A 20,934-nucleotide genomic window follows, 5' to 3' on the forward strand; every position below is an offset into this window, starting at 1 on the left:
AATTTCTGTCTGACGACACATTCGACATTCTCACCCAAAATGGACTAGATGGGATTATATTTGAATATGACTGCTATGTAGACCTTTAGCGATTAAAGGCATTGGGCCCATTAAAGAAATCTGAAATGAAAAGATAAATTGCTGCTTATTGACCTATTAACACAAGAATTTGGATGAGTTTTTACAGCAAAATTCAATCATAACCATGACAAATCGGTTAAATACATATTTACCAAACATTTTCAGGGTGGTTCGGGTTAAAGAAACCTAAACCGAAACGAAAAGATAAGTCGATCCTTAAGAACTTTATTTCAATGAAAAGTAAACTTGTAACTTCTCGTAGATCGAATCACTTGAAATAAAAAACATTCCAAGAAGAAGTTTCTCCTCATCTTAATTAACTAAAACTCAACATTATTGTGAAATTCAAGCTTCTTTCGGTTTTAATATATCAAAAAAATATTCTCTTGTATATTAATAAGCCATAGTGTTCTCAATTGCATTGACAACACTGTCTCACTATTTTGGTTTTTACCTCTTTTGTTCCCCCTCCCCCCGTTAACATCTAATTGCGTAGTTGCCAATCACTTTCTTCTCAGTTTCGTTATAATTTTGCAATCGGTCGCACGTAAAAGTTTGCCCTCTTAAAAGTTTCAGTTAAAAAGTGATCTAAACCCATAAAATCTATCTTATTATGTAATAAATCAAAAGAAAAGTGAAGTGCTATTAAAATATTAATACATTTATATGGAAATTCAGTGCAAAAGCATTGAAAATAGCAAAAAAAGAATTTGCAAATTAAGCAATTAAGAGGAGCATCGGTTTTCGTGTTTGTATTACGTCGTGTGTGTATCCATTAGCCTTGTTGTTGTTGGTTTTGTGCAACAAGTGTGCGAGAGTGGGAGAAAAAGAGGTGGTGAAAATGTCAAGTACTCAGATTTGTTTAGGTGTTGATTAAGTTCTTTGTCTGAGGTGAAGACGATATGAAGTTTTGTTGGTCAAGATCTTTACCAAAGAAAATAAATAGAGGTAAAGTCATCTTATTTACTTGGCAAAAAAAGTACTAAATTTAGCAAATAGAAAAATAAAAAAAATTAATGTTATGTGTCTTATGAATACTAAATACCTTCTGTGTAATTCGTTTGTTCAACAATCGACAAATTTAATCGACATTTTACAGGTAAGTTTATAAAGTGCAACTATGTTCACAAACATTTTACCTTTAAAATATGATTTTAAACAAATTTTTGCTAAAATAAAATTTCAATTAAATTTTCTTTAGAGACAAGTTTCAATGAAAAATTCTCAAGATTTTGTTGCAATTCTTTCTAAATTTTCTCTAAAGACAAAATTTCTATGAAATTTTCTCTAAAGAAAAATTTCTATGAAATTTTCTCTAAAGACAAAATTTCTATGAAATTTTCTCTAAAGACAAAATTTCTATGAAATTTTCTCTAAAGGCAAAATTTCTATGAAATTTTCTCTAAAGACAAAATTTCTATGAAATTTTCTCTAAAGACAAAATTTCTATGAAATTTTCTCTAAAGACAAAATTTTGTGAAATTACTTCTAAAAACAAAATTTCTAACAAAACCAGTAAGGAGAGCTAAAAGTCCGACGGGTCCGACTATATAATACCCTACACCACCGAGAATACTTACTTTTTGATGAAATCAAGGCCAGAGATGGCAAAATTTAAAAAAAAAATCCTTTGAATATTAACGAATTTTTTGAAAAATCTGATTTAAAAAAAATTTAATTAAATATTCTCAGTTGACAAAATTTTTTGTGAAAGAAAATTTCTATGAAATTGATTATTTTTTCGACATATTGTTTTACAAATTCTCTCTAAAGTTAAAATTTTAAGAAAATAATATCTGAACGTAAAAAATTATTAACATTTTCTCAAAGACAAAAATGTCTCATTCTCCTTCTGTTTAGTTGCTTGACACAGTTTGAGAATTTTAACAAATAGGACCATGGACCCTTTGAAAACCCTTTAAACAGGTTGTATAGAGAAAAGGTCCAATATTTTACTTCATTATCATTAACGGCTGCTTATGTTGAATACCACGAAATACACCACGTGGTGGTCATCTGTGGTTGGTTTTGAAGATTTGTAGTTGACACGATTTTATTAAAATAATGCCATATTTTATTAAAAAGTTTTTAACAAAAAGCTAATTCCATTAAGAATTTAGTAAATTAAGTGATTTGTTCAAAATCTCTCGTACAAATAAATTTGTATCAAAATTGGGGCTGTCATACCAACAACTCGTTAAAAAAAAAAAACGAAAAACAACAAAGCAATGCAAGTCCAAAATAACGGTCATCGCACACATTCGATAGGACAAACACCAAGAGAATACCACATACCAACTAACATTATCATCATTAAGAGGTGAGGAATGAGAGAAAACAATCAACTCCTAAGAAAAAAAGAAGATAGATACAGTTGCAACAACAATAACATCAACACAGCTCACTGCCAACAACAGCACACAACAAAAACATACTATATACACGCAACCATTTATAAATTGGCATACTCCATTGAATTGAATGATTTACGAGTTTACGACGCAGAATGACGACAAGCAGCCAGAAACAACAAAAACAGCTACAATGGCAAAGGCCATCAGCAGCAACAACAACAACAGCAATGTTAAGAAAAGGGGAGACTGCCAGCAAAGTTAAACACACCAAACACAGCAGGGCACTCAAACTCATGGGGCTTAGAACATCAACAGTCATGGAGAGGGAAACAAGAACACCAACAACTGTACTAGGAGAAGAAGAGTAAAAGGCTACACACGCAAGCACATGTATTGATACTGAGAGAAGATAATATAAAAGGCACCAACACTCTTGCAGTTGTTTTACTCAGGGGTAATCATAACTTATCAATTAGGGTGTTTGATTATACAAAGAAATTCTGAGAGAGAGAGAGCATAATAATGAAAAAAGAAAGGTAAAGAGAGTCAGTTTAAGGAGTGTTAATATGGGAATAGGTATTTCCATTGATTGCTGTGCCTTTGTAAGGGGAATTTCTTGTTTATACTGGAATTTTTAGATAAATGGGGAAATCTGGAAGTTATGAAAAAGTCTTATTAGACCAATTGCTAAGAGTGAACAGTTAGACTGTTGTTTTAAAAGCGAATAGAAGAGCTCAGCTATATAGCAAGAGAGTAATTGCAGGTTTCATTGCGCAGGCGCCATATTGGTAATTGTTGTTGCCTACAACAAGTAAAAGAAATTTCCGCTCTCTATGGGTTGAAGCAGTTGAGCTATATTATGATGTTAAAAGAGTTCAACCCTCTTTTCCGTTTCTGTAAACAGTGGTTTGGGTAACGCCCCCTCGTTTTGGTAATAACTCAGAGTTCGCTCTGTGCGCGTTTTAAAACACCGGTAATTTTTAGTCTTGACTTTAAGGCAATGAACAAAGGTGGTGCTTCAAACAAGACGCGGATTTCTATGCAACAGACCATGTAGAGATTTCAAGATAAACTGCGCCGCCGTTTAGAAAAAGTTTAAACTCTGCCAGAGATAAATCACTGAGGGACCTTTTGTTCTCCGAATTTATTTTCCTAGAAACAAATCTAGCCTTTATTATGGCAAAGCAAAGGTTTTTGTTGTGCGCATTTAAAAAAATTTGAAAAAAAATTTGGACTGCTAAATTTTTTTTTCAAAATATTGGGCACTCGCTGGCTTGCTCTCTCTCTCTCGCTCTCTCTTACTCTGGCTCACAGCTTGACTCCTACTTCTCTACCTCTGGAGCAAATTAAATGCTTTTTGATCCTTTTTTGCCTTGCTGCAGAGTCCTGCAGTCACCAGACTGTCGCATGAGTTCGAATATTGTAGCCGTTTAAAATCGAAGCCGACGTTTTTTCGGTTTTTTTTGTTAGCTTTTTCAAAAAGAGTTTTTTTACAATTTCTGTTTTTTTTTTGTTGCTGTTGTTTGAGCTTTCTTTCATTCTTGGGCTGTTATCGTAAATATTGTTTTACTGTTCTCCATGTTGGTGTTGTTGTTGCTGCTGTTTCTTGCGATTATTTTGTTGCTGCTGCCGCTGCAACACACAAAACTGTTGGTCGTCGTTTAGTTTGACAACAGTTTAACGTGGAAATTATTGCGAATTTGTTGTACACGCAAAAAACTCGACAAAACGCCCGCTCGCGTGTTATCATAAAAAAAAGTCGTAACGTCAAACGTACTCTCGCCGCCACAAACAAACAAAACCCAAACAGCAACTACCAAACTCAACCAAAGAAATTTTGAAAACGACTAAAACAAGAAAAAAAAGAACACTGAACGCAGCTAACGTAATGCCATTTACGCTTAACGCCTTACATTGACTTTTAGAGTTGGGTGTTAATTTTGTCATTGTCGTGAGAGTTTTTTCTACTTCTTCTTGCGTTGATTGCTTCAGCCCCAGACATGTATGGGCTTATACGTTGTACAATGTGATATATTTCTATTTTTGCAACACTCTAGTCTGGTATTGTTAAACAAAAACAAAAAATAAATGCTAAACTCATAATTATTTATGGTTGTTTTTCGTCTGCGTTAAGGTTGTTCATAAATTTGATCTACTGAATGTCCTTTTGAAAATAAGAAAAATAAGAAAAAATGAAAACGTGCGTGGCTGACATCATCACAAAATAATTTCTTACTGATTACAGAGTAAACAAACCCAAATTAGATTAAAAATTTCTAAATTTTGTTTACTTCATGAAAGTTTCTTTTATACAAAAAAATTAACAAAACTAACTTTTTCCATTTTTTTTTTTTTGAAATAAAATTAAAAAAAAAAATAATTTATAATAATTAATTTTGAATGAAAACAAAAAAAAAAATATTAACTGGATTTGTCAATTAAAAAATTAGAAATAAAATCATTTTTGGTATCAAGTTAACATAAGTTTTTGTTTTTTTTTTTTAAATATCCTTTGGCATATATTTTTAAAGCAGAAAAGTTTTGCAGACCATTTTTAAAGAAAAAATATGTTTCTTGCACAGATTGTTGCCATATTTGAAGAGGACCTTTAGGGTTTAGAAGAATGATTTTGTGATTTTTAGTTGTTTTTGTAAATAATGTTCGCTTAGAAAAAGGGAGGAAAGCTTAAAAGTAATGAAAAAGGACAGAGAAAACCTGGGTCTCAGCAACTTAAACTGTTAATGTTTGAGTTAAAATTTTATGAAAATAAAATTTGAAAATTGTTTACTTTTTTTGTGAAAAAATTATTCAAACTCACATTTTATGGAAAATTTTAAAAAATGTGAGCATAAAATTTTAGTAAGGGGATAATCAGCGCTGAAAAATTTTCTGATGTTCACGCCAGGATTTAAACCCAAGCGTTGGGCGTCATTGGCGGACATGCTAACTACGGTGAACTATACAACAACAGTAAGAAAACGCGTTGCCGCCTGAATAATACTCTACACCTAGCCTATAAGAACAAATGGGAGATATATCTGATTCTGAACCAATTTTGATGGACCTCCCCGGATGATTGCAGTTGGGTTATTCAACAATCCGTATCAAATTTCGAGCAAATATGGTCAAACTGTAATAATTACGTTTGACAAATGACAACATTATTGCGAATTACCCAAAATGTGCAAATTGCAAATTTTTCCCATGAACATTCCACTAAGGACCAGGGGTAAACTTCTCACATAGCAATGAGTGCAGTCCGATTCAAGTTTAAGCTCAATGATAAGGGGCTTCCTTTTTATAGTCGAGTCCGAATGGAGTGCCGCAGTGCGACACCTCTTTGGAGAGAAGTTTTACATGGCATAGTACCTCACAAATGTTGCCGGCATTAGGAGGGGAAAACCACCGATGAAAATTTTTTCTGATGGTCTCACCAGGATTCGAACCCAGGCGTTCAGCGTCATAGGCGGACATGCCAACCTCTGCGCTACGGTGGCCTCCAAAATGTGACGAATATATATGGGAATATAAATATATGGGAGCTATTGGGTTGCCCAAAAAGTAATTGCGGGTTTTCATATAGTAGGCGTTGACAAATTTTTTCACAGCTTGTGACTCTGTAATTGCATTCTTTGTTCTGTCAGTTATCAGCTGTTACTTTTAGCTTGCTTTAGAAAAAATATGTAAAAAAAGTATATTTGATTAAAGTTCATTCTAAGTTTTATTAAAAATGCATTTACTTTCTTTAAAAAAATTCCGCAATTACTTTTTGGGCAACCCAATATATCTAAATCGGAATCGGTTATTGCAATACTTCTCAAAATCGGACGAACATATGTAGGGGAGCTATATCTAAATCTGAACCGATTTCGCACAAACTTCTTAGATATTGTAGTAGTCGTCGAGGAAATCGTTGTGCAAAAATTTTGGAAAGATTGGTCAATAAATACGCGTACTAAGGTTCTTGCTTCGTTGTTCGTGTAAGGAGTAAAGGGTAGTTCTTCATCTATTCGAACTCTTGTTAAGGACGATCAAACGTTCACTGACCCGGTTTATAAGGCTAAGCTGTTGGCTGATGTATATGCAGGGAACTCTTCCCTGCCGGATAACAAACAACCACACCCCTCAATCGAAAATGTATATGGCGTCATGCCCGAAATATTTTTTCAAACTCGTGGAGTTAAAAGGGTTCTTGAAAATCTAGACGTAAATAAATTCCCGGGCCCGCATGGCATATCAACACTTGTCTGATGCAAGTGTTCTTCAACGCTCGCTCGTCCATTACGCAACCTTTTCAAACTTGCCTACCGTGCGGGAGTCTTCTCGGCGCGTTGGAAGGTTGCGAACGTTCAGCCAATACCCAAGAAGGGTGAGGCAAACATCCTGCGAATTATCGGCGAATTGCGATATGCTCCTCTCTCTCCAAGGTTTTGTGAGGTATTTAGAGTCTAATGGCCTTCTTAGCGACCAGCAATATGGGTTCCGCAGAAATCGCTCTACGGGCGACCTCATGGCACTTCTGTCGGAACGTTGGAGTCATCCAATCCACCAGTTTGGTGAGAGTAATGTTGTGGCTCTTGATATCTCCAAGGCATTTGATAGGATCTGGCCCGGTGCACTACCAACAAAGCTTGTCGCATTTGGTGTCGCTAATGGCTTTGTTCGATTTATTTCGAGCTTTCTCCAAGATCGCACTATTCGAGTCGTTATAGATGGCTTCTCATCCAATAAGCACAAATTAACCGCAGGTATACCCCAGGGCTCTGTTCTTCTCTTTTTCTTATTTTCATCAACGATCTGTTGAGGCAGACATCGCATCCGATCTACTCATTTGCGGATGACATCTCTGTCATAATCTCTGTCATTCGTACTCATTCGACCATAGGCCGAGTCTTCGAGAGATTGAGGACAAGTAGCGGGTTATGGACGATACACTCTGCCAGGATTTGCTGGCTATTTCTGGGGTAGGGTCGAATGAATCGAGTAGATTTTAACGTACGGAAAACTCAGTGCTGCTTGTTGTCACACAAACGATTCGCTGACCCTCATCATCATCATCATTGTCTATCAACGGTGTAGATGTTGTGAGCAATCAGAAGCTGGTCATGAAAATACAAAGTGATGTCCGTTGGGCTAAACATGTATTTGAAGTGGCGAAAGAAGCATTCAAGTGTTTAGGTTTCCGTAAACGGTTGAAAATGGAGTACAACTCACATGTATGGGCTGGAGCTTCAAAATCATCCCTGGAGCTACTGGACCGTGTACAGAGGAGGCGATGGCGTTGATTGGGCACAGTGGGGTATACAACTCTATTGCCTTCCTTCATCATCGTCGCAATGTGGGTTGTTTGGCACTGTTCTATCGGTACTTTCATGATGTATATTCGTCTGATATTAGTCTTCTTATTCCGGATGGAAGGATGTATGTCAGGGATACTTGGAATTCCAGGAACTCACACCCGTTTGTAATTGACTGGCCAGCGCACGGCACAATGCATTATAGAGAGAATTCTTATTTCGCCCGATCCGTTCGTATGTGGACTCGACTTCCGGCTAATGTTTTTCCCATCCACTTTGACATCCAAAGATTCAAGACAAATGTCAATAAGCACAATCGGGCGATATATACATATGAGAGCTTTATTGAAATCTCACCAACAATGTCGAGAATCGAGAGAAAATCCTTCCTGACAAATTTCGAGGGAATCGGTTAACACTTGAGCACTTTATTGCATTATTTCTCAAAATCGGACGAACATAAGTAGGGGGTTTATATCCAAATCTGAACTGATTCCCTCCAATTTCAATAGGCTTTGCCTCAAGGCCGAAAAACATGGCTGTACCAAATTTGAAGATGCTTGGGTGAAAATTGCGGCCTATACGTTGTACACAAATAAACATGGACAAGCAGATGGACATAGCTATATCGAATCAGAAAGTGATTCCTAGTCGATCGGTATAATTATCAATGAGTCTAGCTCTCATCCTTCTTGGTGTTACAAACACTTTGGAGAGAAGTTTTACATGGCATAGTACCTCACAAATGTTGCCAGAATTAGGAGGGGAAAACCACCGCTGAAATTTTTTTCTTATGGTCTCGCAATGATTCGAACCCAGGCGTTCAGCGTCATAGGCGGACATGCTAACCCCTGCGCTACGGTGGTGAAATATGCCACATTCATTATATAAAGGGTGATTTTTTTGAGGTTAGGATTTTCATGCATTAGTATTTGACAGATCACGTGGGATTTCAGACATGGTGTCAAAGAGAAAGGTGCTCAGTATGCTTTGACATTTCATCATGAATAGACTTACTAACGAGCAACGCTTGCAAATCATTGAATTTTATTACCAAAATCAGTGTTCGGTTCGAAATGTGTTCATTCACCGTAACGTTGCGTCCAACAGCATCTTTGAAAAAATACGGTCCAATGATTCCACCAGCGTACAAACCACACCAAACAGTGCATTTTTCGGGATGCATGGGCAGTTCTTGAACGGCTTCTGGTTGCTCTTCACTCCAAATGCGGCAATTTTGCTTATTTACGTAGCCATTCAACCAGAAATGAGCCTCATCGCTGAACAAAATTTGTCAAAATTTGAACACATTTCGAACCGAACACTGATTTTGGTAATAAAATTCAATGATTTGCAAGCGTTGCTCGTTAGTAAGTCTATTCATGATGAAATGTCAAAGCATACTGAGCATCTTTCTCTTTGACACCATGTCTGAAATCCCACGTGATCTGTCAAATACTAATGCATGAAAATCCTAACCTCAAAAAAATCACCCTTTATGTTATACACCACACAACAATCGATAGCGGTCGAGCGAATATGAGATATCAGCTCAAGATTTTGCAGAGCGACTTTTTATTCGGGTAGATCGTTGGGGATTGCAAATGGGTCATATCGGTTCAGATTTGGATATAGGTTAGGTTAGGTTAGTTTGAAAAGAGGGTGCAGATATTAATCCGCCCCATGCCACTATAGACACACACTTAAGCCAGTAATCGGCATGTTGTGCGCTCTAAAAACTATAAAGTAACCCCTAAAAAGAAAATTTTAAGTTAGGAATTCCTCAATATCACTCCCCTATGTTGGTTCATGTCTGATATTGTGTCTCCACTTAAGTATCGGTATCTGTTGGACGCGAAAACCAGGCAATGACAAAGGAAATGCTCCAACGTCTCATCATGCCCTACACATGATATCACTTGCCGCTTGCCGATTTTACATAAGTGAGCTCGTAGTCCTATGTGTCCCGTTATGATACCATTAGCTATACTGACCTCCTTCTTGCTTCCTTTCAGTAATAGCCTTGTCTTCTCACGATCTGGATCCTCCCATAGGATTTTCGCCGTCCTACCGACGGTTCCACAATGTTGCATGTTCCACAATGTTGCATGCGCATTTGTCGCCCACTCCCTTAACTCGGACTGCGTCGACCTAAGTTTATTGACGGCAGTCCTCTGGCCTTCACCGCCAAATCGTGTGGCCTTTCATTTCCCCTCACTCCGTTATGGCCCGGCACCCAAGCGATGCGGATTTTGCCATCCTCAGAGAAGGCGTTAATCTCCTTCTTACACTGCAAGACTGTTCGTGACCTTGCCGTCCTGGTTGTTATTTCCCTTATGGCAATTTTATTGTCGGTAAAGATGTTCAGACTCGACGTGCTCGCATTAGCACCACACCACCTCACACAATTCGTGATCGCCCGGATCTCCGCCTGCAGTACCGTATTATGGTCTGGCAGTCTAAAACAGATCTCAGTCCCTGGGTTCTCAATGCAAGCCCCCAGGCCCACTCTGTCCTCAAGCTTTGATCCATCCGTGTAACATGATCTTCCAGATGCCAATACTAGGGTTCCGTCAATCCAAGACTGTGCCGATGGCACAGAATCCGATCGGAAACCTCTTCTCTTCCTTCCTGGTTTCCTATCGTCGCCTCGACTATACCGCAATGGTATGAGCTGCTCCCATCCTCAAACCATTCTCCCATCGCCTTAAGTCTCATAGCCGCAGTGGCTGCCTCACACTTAATCTGTAAGTCAATGGCTCGGATATCTAGAATAGTCTCCAGTACCCTAGTGGGCGTGGTCCTAATTGTTCCGCCTATGCCAAGACAACATGTTCTCTGAAACTATTGTACCATAGCAGTCCACCAAACTACTGAGGCGTAAGTAAGTATTGGTCTAATCACCCTCATGTAGAGCCAGTGGACTATTCTCGGATTCAGTCCTTTTTTCGAGCCTACGGCCCGTCTACATAGTGCCCAACATCTGTCAGCCTTCTCAGTACGCTCCTGTATGTGACACTTCCAATTCAGTTTCCTGTCCAAGATCACACCCGGACCTTGTCAGATATCGAAATCGTCTTGTTGAGGAAACTTGGTGCGTTAAATTGGTCTTCGTCTTCCTCGTGAACAGGCATATTTCAGTCTTCTCTGGGTTAACATTGAGACCTCTGGGTTTAGCCCAGTCATATGCCATATGCAAGACTTTTTCGGCGCATCTGCATAGCTCGTTCGGATCCTTACCTCTTAGAAGTATAATAACATCGTCTGCATAGCAAACGGGTTCAAATCCCTTCTCAGTCAGCATCCGTAATAGGGCACTTATGGTGGTCACCCATAGGAGTGGCGATAAAATGACCCCCTGCGGCGAGCCTTGTGCCACTTTCTCCTTTATATTTAAGCCATGGGACACACAATTTATCCTCCTGTTCCTTAGCATATGGTTTATCCAGACTCTAAGGACCAGGACCACCCGGTACTGGTCTATGGATTGGATCAGTGTGTCGGTCCGCACATTGTTAAAAGTCCCCTCGATGTCAATGCATACCGCCAGTGTGTAGGTTTTGGCATCAAACGATTCTTCTATTTTATGCACAACCTCGTGCAGGGCAGTCTCCACCGACCTTCCCTTGACTTAGGCAGGCTGTTTGTATTTGAGCAGTTCGCTGGGTGTCATACTCTTTCTCATGGTGTCCACAATACGTTTCATGGTTTTGAGTAGAAGGACGTAAGACTTATGGGTCTGTGGGCTTTTGGTGTCACATAACTTGCCTTGCCGGGCTTGGGTATAAACACCACCCTTGCCTCCTGCCAGGCTTTCGGAGTATATGAAAGTCCTAGGCACGCTGTGAAAATTTTGGCCAGACGAGGCGCCAGAAAGTCTGCCTCTTTCTGCAGTAACGCCCAAAATATTCCAACAGGTCGGGGTGAATCAAATGGTTTGAAGTTCCTCAAGGATTCCTTCACCATAAATTCATTATGCCAAGATTCCGGTGTCTCCGTGAGTCCCTTCGTATCCTGTGGAAAATGGGTTTTCATCAAAAGCCGTCTACTAAAGTTTCCGTTTGGACATGGGTTTTTGAGAGAAACTTGAATCGGACTGCAATCATTGATCTGTGAGAAGTTTGCCCCTGTTCCTTAATGGAATGTTCATGGGCAAATTTGCATAACCATCGACAAAACAGTTTTGTAGCCTACATTGGTGTTCGCTTTGCTTCTTTCGATTCGGTTTTTAGAACATTTAAATATTTTTACTTCAGGAAAAACCGTCACATTTCACAAAAGTGTTTCTAAATGCAAAGACTAGCCACGAAACAAAGTCAAGATAATGGAAGATTAATCGATATGTACATAAAGTTAAAAACCAAAAAGTGATGCTAACTGTAATTTTACAAAGCATACAAAAGAACAAAAATAAAACGCCAATCGTTTAAATTCAAAATTGAACTGATTTAAAAAAAAAAAATCCAAACAAAAAGTTTTAGAAAAAAAAGCTGAAAAGCAAACAGAGGAACGACGTCAATTAAAAAAGGACAATAAGGACTAAGACAAAATGCCACAACGTTCACCTTTTGCCATACAGGAACTGCTGGGTCTAAGCAATAACACCACCACCAACAACAACAACATAAACACAAACAAAGTCGCCGGCACATTAGCGGCAGCAGCAGCAGTAGAAGCTGCAGCCACCAGCAACATGGCCGTTGGCAGTGTGGCTAGCACACAAAAGGACCAAAAGCAAAGCGAAATAAAACAGGAAGTACACATGAATGGCAATTACAGTAATGGTAGCAATGCCGCAACAACAACAACAACAACAACATCATCATCATCTTCTTCATCATCATCGCCGTCGCCGTTGGCTGCAAAACCCAGCTCTACGGCAATTAGTTTAGAGTCCAAAGGCCAGAAAACAGCAACACCACCAGCATTAAAGTCTAGCCTTAAAATTTCCTCTAATTTGTATACAAATGAGGCTTCAGCGGAAATGGTTGAAAGAGGGCGGGGGTCCAGCAACAAGTCGGATATAATGCCCACAGATTTATCTTCACCTGCAAATAACAATTCACCACATTCATCGGTCTCCTCCTCCTCCTCGCCCTCCGCCAATAATGAGGCCCAGGAGACTGCTACAAGGCTGCAGAAACTACAACAGCAGCATCAGCAAAGTCAACAACAACAACATCATCAGCAACAAATGTCCATGGCTGCTGCCTCACGCATGGCCTACTTTAATGCCCATGCGGCGGTGGCAGCCGCCTTTATGCCCCATTACCATTTGGCAAATTCCTCAGCGCCACACATGCCACAGTCTTCTCATCATGGTGTGGCAGCACAAAATCCTCACCTTACAGCAAATCCCTATGCAACGGTAACAGCAGCTTCGCACATGCAACAACATCATGCCCTAAGCCATCAGCAGCAGCAGCAGCAGCAACATCAGCATCAACAACAGCAACATCATCTGCATCAATTGCCCACGCTACAGCATCCTCATATGCCAGCAACACATGCGGCTGCAGCTGCTGCGGCAGCAGCGGCTCATCACTCAATGCTGCAGGGTCAGGGTAAGTAGCTACTAATCAAGCCCATCCATACGAGTTTTGCCACGGTTGTTGTTGGTCTTATGGCATTTTTAAATTTTTTATAAAAATATTTATTAGCTTTACCAGCATTATGAGTAGCTAGCTGTCGCAACTGCAGCAAGCCTTTTGTTTTTATAATTTCTGAAGAGTTTGTCGTGTCCAATTACGGAGATACACTAAAGGACCAAAAATTTGCAAGTTGATTGGGATGATCAACTTTTTTATAGAAAAATGATGAAAAACTTTTTTTATACAAAAAAAGTTGATGAGCAACTTTTTTTTATAGAAAAAAGTTGATGAGCAACTTTTTTTAGCTAGCTTTTTTTGTGTAGAAAAAAGTTGATGAGCAACTTTTTTTTATAGAAAAAAGTTGATGAGCATCCTTTTTTATAGAAAAAAGTTGAGGATCAACTTTTTTTTATAGAAAAAAGTTGATGAAAAACTTTTTTTTATAGAAAAAAGTTGATGAGCAACTTTTTTTTTATAGAAAAAAGTTGATGAGCAACTTTTTTTGATGAACAACTTTTTTTATAGAAAAAAATTGATGAGCAACTTTTTTTATAGAAAAAAGTTGATGAGCAACTTTTTTTTATAGAAAAAAGTTCATGAGCAACTTTTTTTTATAGAAAAAAGTTGATGAGCAACTTTTTTTTATAGAAAAAAGTTGATGAGCAATCTTTTTTTATAGAAAAAAGTTGATGAGCAACCTTTTTTTATAGAAAAAAGTTGATGAGCAACTTTTTTTATAGAAAAAAGTTGATGAGCAACTTTTTTTATAGAAAAAAGTTGATGAGCAATTTTTTTTTATAGAAAAAAGTTGATGAGCATCCTTTTTTATAGAAAAAAGTTGAGGATCAACTTTTTGTTATAGAAAAAAGTTGATGGGCAACTTTTTTTTATAGAAAAAAGTTGATGGGCAACTTTTTTTTATAGAAAAAAGTTGATGGGCAACTTTTTTTTATAGAAAAAAGTTGATGGGCAACTTTTTTTTATAGAAAAAAGTTGATGGGCAACTTTTTTTTATAGAAAAAAGTTGATGGGCAACTTTTTTTTATAGAAAAAAGTTGATGGGCAACTTTTTTTTATAGAAAAAAGTTGATGGGCAACTTTTTTTTATAGAAAAAAGTTGATGGGCAACTTTTTTTTATAGAAAAAAGTTGATGGGCAACTTTTTTTTATAGAAAAAAGTTGATGAGCAACTTTTTGTTATAGAAAAAAGTTGATGAGCAACTTTTTGTTATAGAAAAAAGTTGATGAGCAACTTTTTTTTTATAGAAAAAAGTTGATGAGCAACTTTTTTTTATGGAAAAAAGTTGATGAGCAACTTTTTGTTATAGAAAAAAGTTGATGAGCTACTTTTTTTTATAGAAAAAAGTTGATACGCAACTTTTTTTATAGAAAAAGTTCATGAGCAACTTTTTTTATAGGAAAAAGTTGATGAGCAACTTTTTTTATAGGAAAAAGTTGATGACCAACTTTTTTTTTATAGAAAAAAGTTGATGAGCAACTTGTTTTTATAGAAAAAAGTTGATAAGCTACTTTTTTTATAGAAAAAAGTTGATAAGCTACTTTTTTTATAGAAAAAAGTTGATGAGCAACTTTTTTTTATAGAAAAAGTTGATGAGCAACTTTTTTTTATAGAAAAAAGTTGATGAGCAACTTTTTTTATAGAAAAGAGTTGATAAGCAACTTTTGTTTTATAGAAAAAAGTTGATAAGCAACTTTAGTTTTATAGAAAAAAGTAGATGAGCAACTTTTTTTATAGAAAAAATTTGATAAGCAACTTTTTTTTATAAAAAAAGGTGGTGACCAAAATTTTTTTATAGAAAAAGTTGATGAGCAACTTTTTTTTATAGGAAAAAGTTGATGAGCAACTTTTTTTTTATAGAAAAAAGTTGATGAGCAACTTTTTTTTTATAGAAAAAAGTTGATGAGCAACTTTTTTTTTATAGAAAAAAGTTGATGAGCAACTTTTTTTATAGGAAATAGTTGATGAGCAACTTTTTTTTATAGAAAAAAGTTGATGAGCAACTTTTTTTTATAGAAAAAAGTTGATGAGCAACTTTTTTTTTATAGAAAAAATTTGATGTGCAACATGATGAGAAACTTTTTTTTTGTAGAAAAAAATTGATGAGCAACTTTTTTTTATAGAAAAAAGTTGATGGGCAATTTGGAGGAGGTCTTGAACCCATGTGCTATGCAGACTATGTTATAACATTTCTTAAGGATAAGAATCCGCACCAGCTATGTCGAAGGGCCGAAAGGGTCTTGCAGATAATACACGACTGGGCCAGATATTACTTACTTTATTTGGCTATGACGGAATATTTGTTCCACTAGCCGAATGTAGAATAGCCTTCCAAGCGCCTCGAGGTGTCTCCCATCACTTGATCTTTCCATCGGGCTTTTGGTCTTCCCGGTTTGCGTGTACCACCGTATTTGCCCTCAAAAGACTTTTTTGCTGGAGCTTCTTCATCCATTCTGACAACATGACCTAGCCAAAGCAGCCGTTGTATTTTGATGCGTGTAACTATGCTATCGTCGTCATACAGCTCATACAGCTGGTGGTTCATATGTCGCCTATATTTTCCATTAATGCAAATTGGTCCATATATTTAACGAAGAATCTTTCACTCAAATACTCCAAGCACTGCCTCATCTGCTTTAACAAGTACCCATGCTTCTGAACCATATAACAGCACGGATAGTATCAGTGTCTTGCATAGTGTAATCTTCGTCTGTCGAGAGGTGGCCTTGTTTCTAAACTGCTTACTTAGTCCAAAGTAGCATCTGTTTGCCAGTATTATTCTTCGCTTAATCTCAAATCTGGTGTCATTCGTTTCGGTTACGGCGGTGTCGAGGTAGATAAAGTTACTGACTGTCTCAAAATTGTTGTTTCCAACTTTCTCCATTTTCTTTATCTGTGCAAGGTTTTTTGGGAGTTGAAACCATCCAATTCGTCTTATCTCCATTTACTGCCAACCCATTTTCACTGCCTTGTCTCCTTTCTTGTGTATGTCTGCTGAGGTTCCAATCATCGGGTATGCGTTCTTCTAACCAAATTGCATAGACAAGCTGATGCATACGCCTTATCAGCGTATCGCCTCCGGTCTTAAATAGTTCAGCGGGTAACCCGTCGGCTCCTGCAGCTTTGTTGTTCTGTAGTCGGGTTACTGCTACTTGGAACTCGTTCTGACTAAGATTCAAACATTCTGTACCATCATCAGGGATTGGTTCTGCGTTATCCTCTTCGCCGCCAACGTCGGACACTAGCAGTTGGGTAAAATGTTCTTTCCATATCCTCAGCATGTTATACGTGTCAGTTACCAGATTTCCTTCTTTGTCTCTGCAGGAGGTTGTGCCTGCACCAAAGCCCTGGGTTTGATGTTTAATTCTTTGGTAGAATTTTTGGACATCATTCCGACTCCTGTACATCTCAATTCGCTCACACTCACGTCTTTCGATTTCCTTTTTTTTCTGCGGAATAGACGTTTCTCCTCTCTCCTTTTCTCCCGTAACCTCTCCTTCATCTAGCGCGTTGCTACTGATTGCAGGGTTGCTCTATATGCCGCATTCTTGGCTTCAGTACCATTTCGACACTCTTGGTCGTACCATGGGTTTCTTGGAGGAGGCTTCCGGTACCCAAGTACGGATTTCGCGGCATTTTCCATGGAGTGGAGAATAGTTTGCCACTGCGCCATTATATCATCGGAACAAGGAGTGCTTTCATCAAGCAGTTGGGTCAGTCGAGTGGAGTATGCCGCTGCCGTCTATTGTGTTGGCAGTTTTTCAATGTCCAGCATCCGTGCAGTGTCAGATCGTACTTTCCTCGCAATGTTCAAATGGTTGCGAACCTTTGCTGCAACCAAGTAATGATCCTAATCTATATTCACTCCTCGGATCGATCGTACATATAGCACGCTGGATGAATGCCTTCCATCTATCACAACGTGATCAATTCGGTTCCTCGTGTTTTTATCGGGTGACAGCCATGTGGCTTTGTGAATGTTTTTATGTTGGAATCTGGTGCTACTAACTACCATGCTTTTTGCCGCGGCGAAATCTATCAGCCTCAACCCATTACTGGACGTTATCTCGTGGAGGCTAAACTTTCCGACTGTTGGACCAAAAATGTCTTCCATCCCTATCTTCGCATTAAAATCTCCCAGAACGATTTTAATATCATGAGCGGGGCTGCGGTCATATTCTCTCTCTAGGCGCTCGTAGAAAATATTCTTGGTCTGCTCGTCTTTGTCTTCCGTCGGGCCATGGACATAAATAAGGCTGATGTTGAAGAATTTGGCTTTTATGCGGATTGTGACTAGCCTCTCTTATACCGGAGTAAAGCTGGAGACTAGGTGTTTCAGTCTTCGATTAACCACAAATCCGCAGCCAAATTCATGCCTCGTGTTATGGCAGCTATAGTATAGTTCGTCACGGTTTGGTGTTGTAGTGACGCCATTCCCAAACCATCGCACTTCCTGTAAGGCGGTTATACAGGGTGGCTGATGAATATTGCTACAATGATGAATATTGCTACATTTTTTTTTCGGTGTATGGAATACATTTTTCTTTTATTCATGTTAAATTAAATTATTAAATTAATTATTAAATTATTATTAATTAAATTAATTAATTAATTAATTAAATTAATTATTAAATTATTATTATTAAATAGAAAAAAAGTTATTACATTTTTTTTTTGGTAGCGGCTTTCATCAGCCACCCTGTATCTTCCTTGTGCTTCCCTAATACATCCGCCAGCGCGTATATTGCACTTTCTCTAAAAAGAGTGCGGACATTCCAGGTGCAGATCATGGTCCTTTTTTCGTTTGCTTGGGTCGTCAACGTTGGGCGGGTCCGTTTTTGCTATTCCTTTATTTTTCATAGTAGTTCTCATAGTTTTCCGGGTGCGGGTTACTGGCGCAACGCCCCAACCGCATGTGTTTTGTGGGATTGCATATGTATCCCTCGTTGTGGCGAGCCGTTTGCTTCAGGATCCGACGCTCGCCTCCCGCTAACCCCTAACCTGGGAACAGACCCTGATTTTGGCCATTGGTTATTTGAAGGCGTCAATAAGTCGCCTTGTCATCTCGAGTATCATTGGCACTCAGTATTTAGTTAAGAGTCAGTGCCATCTGACTCCTCACTGAGACTCTCCTCTCAAAAATCGCTGACTGCCCGCAACCTGCTACCATCCGCAACCTGTGGACGCGCCCTGTAGCTTTCAACTATGCTTCCCGTGATAACGATGGACTCCACACAAGGTTGAGCTCAAAGTTCCAGCCTATGTAGTGCTCATAGTTATCCCGTGTCGGCCGGGGCTCTCAATGTTAACCCAGAGAAGACTGAAATCTGTCTGATCACGAGGAAGACGAAGGTGGGCCAATTTGACGCACCACGTTTTCAGAATAGAACAATTTCGATATCTGACAAGGTCAAATACTTCGGAGTGATCTTCGACAGGAAACTGAATTGGAAGTGTCACATTCAGGAGCGTGCTGAGAAGGCTTACAGATGATGGGTACTATGTAGGAGGGGGAGAACCAGCCGTAGGCTCGAAATAGGGCCTGAATCAGAGGATAGTCCACTGCCTCTACATGAGGGTGATTAGACCAATGCTTACTCTCGCCTCAGTTGTTTGGTGGACTGTGATGGAGAAAAGTGCAACGTAAGGACCATACAACGGGTTCAGAGAACATGTTGTTTTGGCATAGGCGGAGCGATGAGGACCACGCCCACAAGGGCACTGACTAGGGCACTATGGCACTAAGGGCACTATTCTAGCTATGCGACCCATAGACATACAGATTAAGTGCGAGGCAGCCACTGCGGTCAGAGGCCACCGTAGCGTAGAGGTTAACATTTCCGCCTATGACGCTGAACGCATGGGTTCAAATCCTGGCGAGGAGCAGTTCATAACATCGCGGTATAATCGAGGCGACGATAGGAAACCTGGATAGAACGGAAGAAGTTTCTGATCGAATACCTAAGACGACACTTGAGGTCGAGTGCAAGGCACTGCTGCCAGCGGCACAGTTTTAGATTGACGGAACCCTAGTACTGCCATCTGAAAGATCACGGCCAAAAGGGCACTGGGGACTATTCTAGATATCCAACCCATAGGCATACAGTTTAAGTGCGACGTAGCCACTGCGGCTATGAGACCTTAATCGATGGGAGTATGGTTTGAGGATAGGAGCAGTTCATAACATCGCGGTATATTCGAGGTGACGATAGGAAACCTGGAAGGAAGGGAAGAGCTTTCTGATCGAATACCTAAGACGGCACTTGAGGATGAGTGCGAGGCACTGCTGCCAGCGGCACAGTATTGGATTGACGGAACCCTAGTATTGCCCTCTGGAAGATCATGGTACACAGATGGATCAAAGCTAGAGGACAGAGTGAGAACCAAGGGACTGAGATCTGTTTTAGACTGTCTGACCATAATACGGTCCTGCAGGTGGAGACCAACTTTTTTCTATACAAATTGGCTGACCAACTTTTTGTGCTATTTAAGTGAACATGCCTGTTGCACTACTAATCTACTCTTGCTGCCTATGTTGGGAGGAGGCAGATTAACCACAAGTGACGCAAAACGAAAAGTGCGAGGCAAGAAGAGTTGAATCTCGAGTTTTTTTTTGCGGCTGTAACAGCAGTTTTAGTGGCTTTTGTTGCATGATGCTGGTGGTATTCCTTCCACAAGTGGTGACATATCAAAGCGAAATTGAATTTGACAGACAAGCGCGCTAATTTCCTACAAAACATCCTCCCCTCCATGAAAAAAAAACTGTTGTACAAGGCAGACTCTTTGTTCGAGACTCAGCCTGCTGTCATACAAAAATTCATATGCATAAATTGTTGTCGTCGTGAAACAGTCAGTTAAAAAGGAGAAGAACACCAATATTTCCATTCAAAAAACCAACTCAAAAAAAACTTTAACGTCAATTGTAGTATTCCCTCTTTCATAAACTGCAATGGAGTTGAAAAATATTTTTTGGTGCATTCCCTCTTTCTATGCCAATTAATGGGGACATAAAGGGTTGAAAACTTGTCAAATTTCAGTAAGATTTTTTTTCTAACCGATTAAAAAAATTGCAAGGCAAATGCCCTACATAGGAACCTTTGGTTTGCATTGGAAGTTTGGAGAGAGTTAAAGAATCTGTAACAGGATGTGGGGTTAGGTTAGGTTTAAGTGGGAGCCTGCCAACAGACTCACTTAGACGTTTCGTCCGTTGCGATACCACCGAAACAGCATAACGAAGAAGCCTTCTAGTTCCTACCATTGAACCATTCAAACCGATTTAAAAAGAAGGCCCCTCTGATTTTTAATTTTTTTTCACCAAAAAATTCACATGGAAGAAATTTTTATAAAAACTTTGGCCATATTTTCAAAAAAAAAAAATGACAGAAAAATATTTCGAAAAAATTCTTTTAATTTTGTATAAGTTTGACTGATTTTTAGGGTGATTACGAATCGCCTTTGATATTCTGTTTTGGTTCTTTTTTATAAAGACTGCTATTTGCATGCCCCCTTTCTTCTCCCTTAACATCATTCCATATTTATTAGCCTCTTGTTTTAAAATGTTTACCCCTAAATAGCATGAAGTTCCAGTTTTG

General features: G+C 38.7%; 1 protein-coding gene across 4 annotated transcripts in view; it reads left to right on the top strand.

Moving 5' to 3' along the window:
* The first annotated feature begins 1,107 nt into the window (after positions 1–1,107).
* Positions 1,108–20,934, top strand: part of LOC106082913 (AF4/FMR2 family member lilli) — a 304,474-nt gene continuing 284,647 nt past the window's right edge. For 2 of the 4 annotated variants that reach the window (XM_013245669.2, XM_013245671.2), the window contains exons 1-2: positions 3,856–4,496; positions 11,989–13,296. In XM_013245669.2, coding sequence (XP_013101123.2) covers positions 12,282–13,296 — 1,015 coding nt within the window. In that variant the 5' untranslated portion in view covers positions 3,856–4,496; positions 11,989–12,281. Of the gene's footprint in view, positions 1,181–3,855; positions 4,497–11,988; positions 13,297–20,934 lie in introns of those variants that run through there. The other 2 variants (XM_059366841.1, XM_059366840.1) reach the window with 2 other exon arrangements.

The sequence above is a fragment of the Stomoxys calcitrans genome, chromosome 4 (assembly GCF_963082655.1).
Source record: "Stomoxys calcitrans chromosome 4, idStoCalc2.1, whole genome shotgun sequence".
Taxonomy (NCBI): Eukaryota; Metazoa; Arthropoda; class Insecta; order Diptera; family Muscidae; genus Stomoxys; species Stomoxys calcitrans.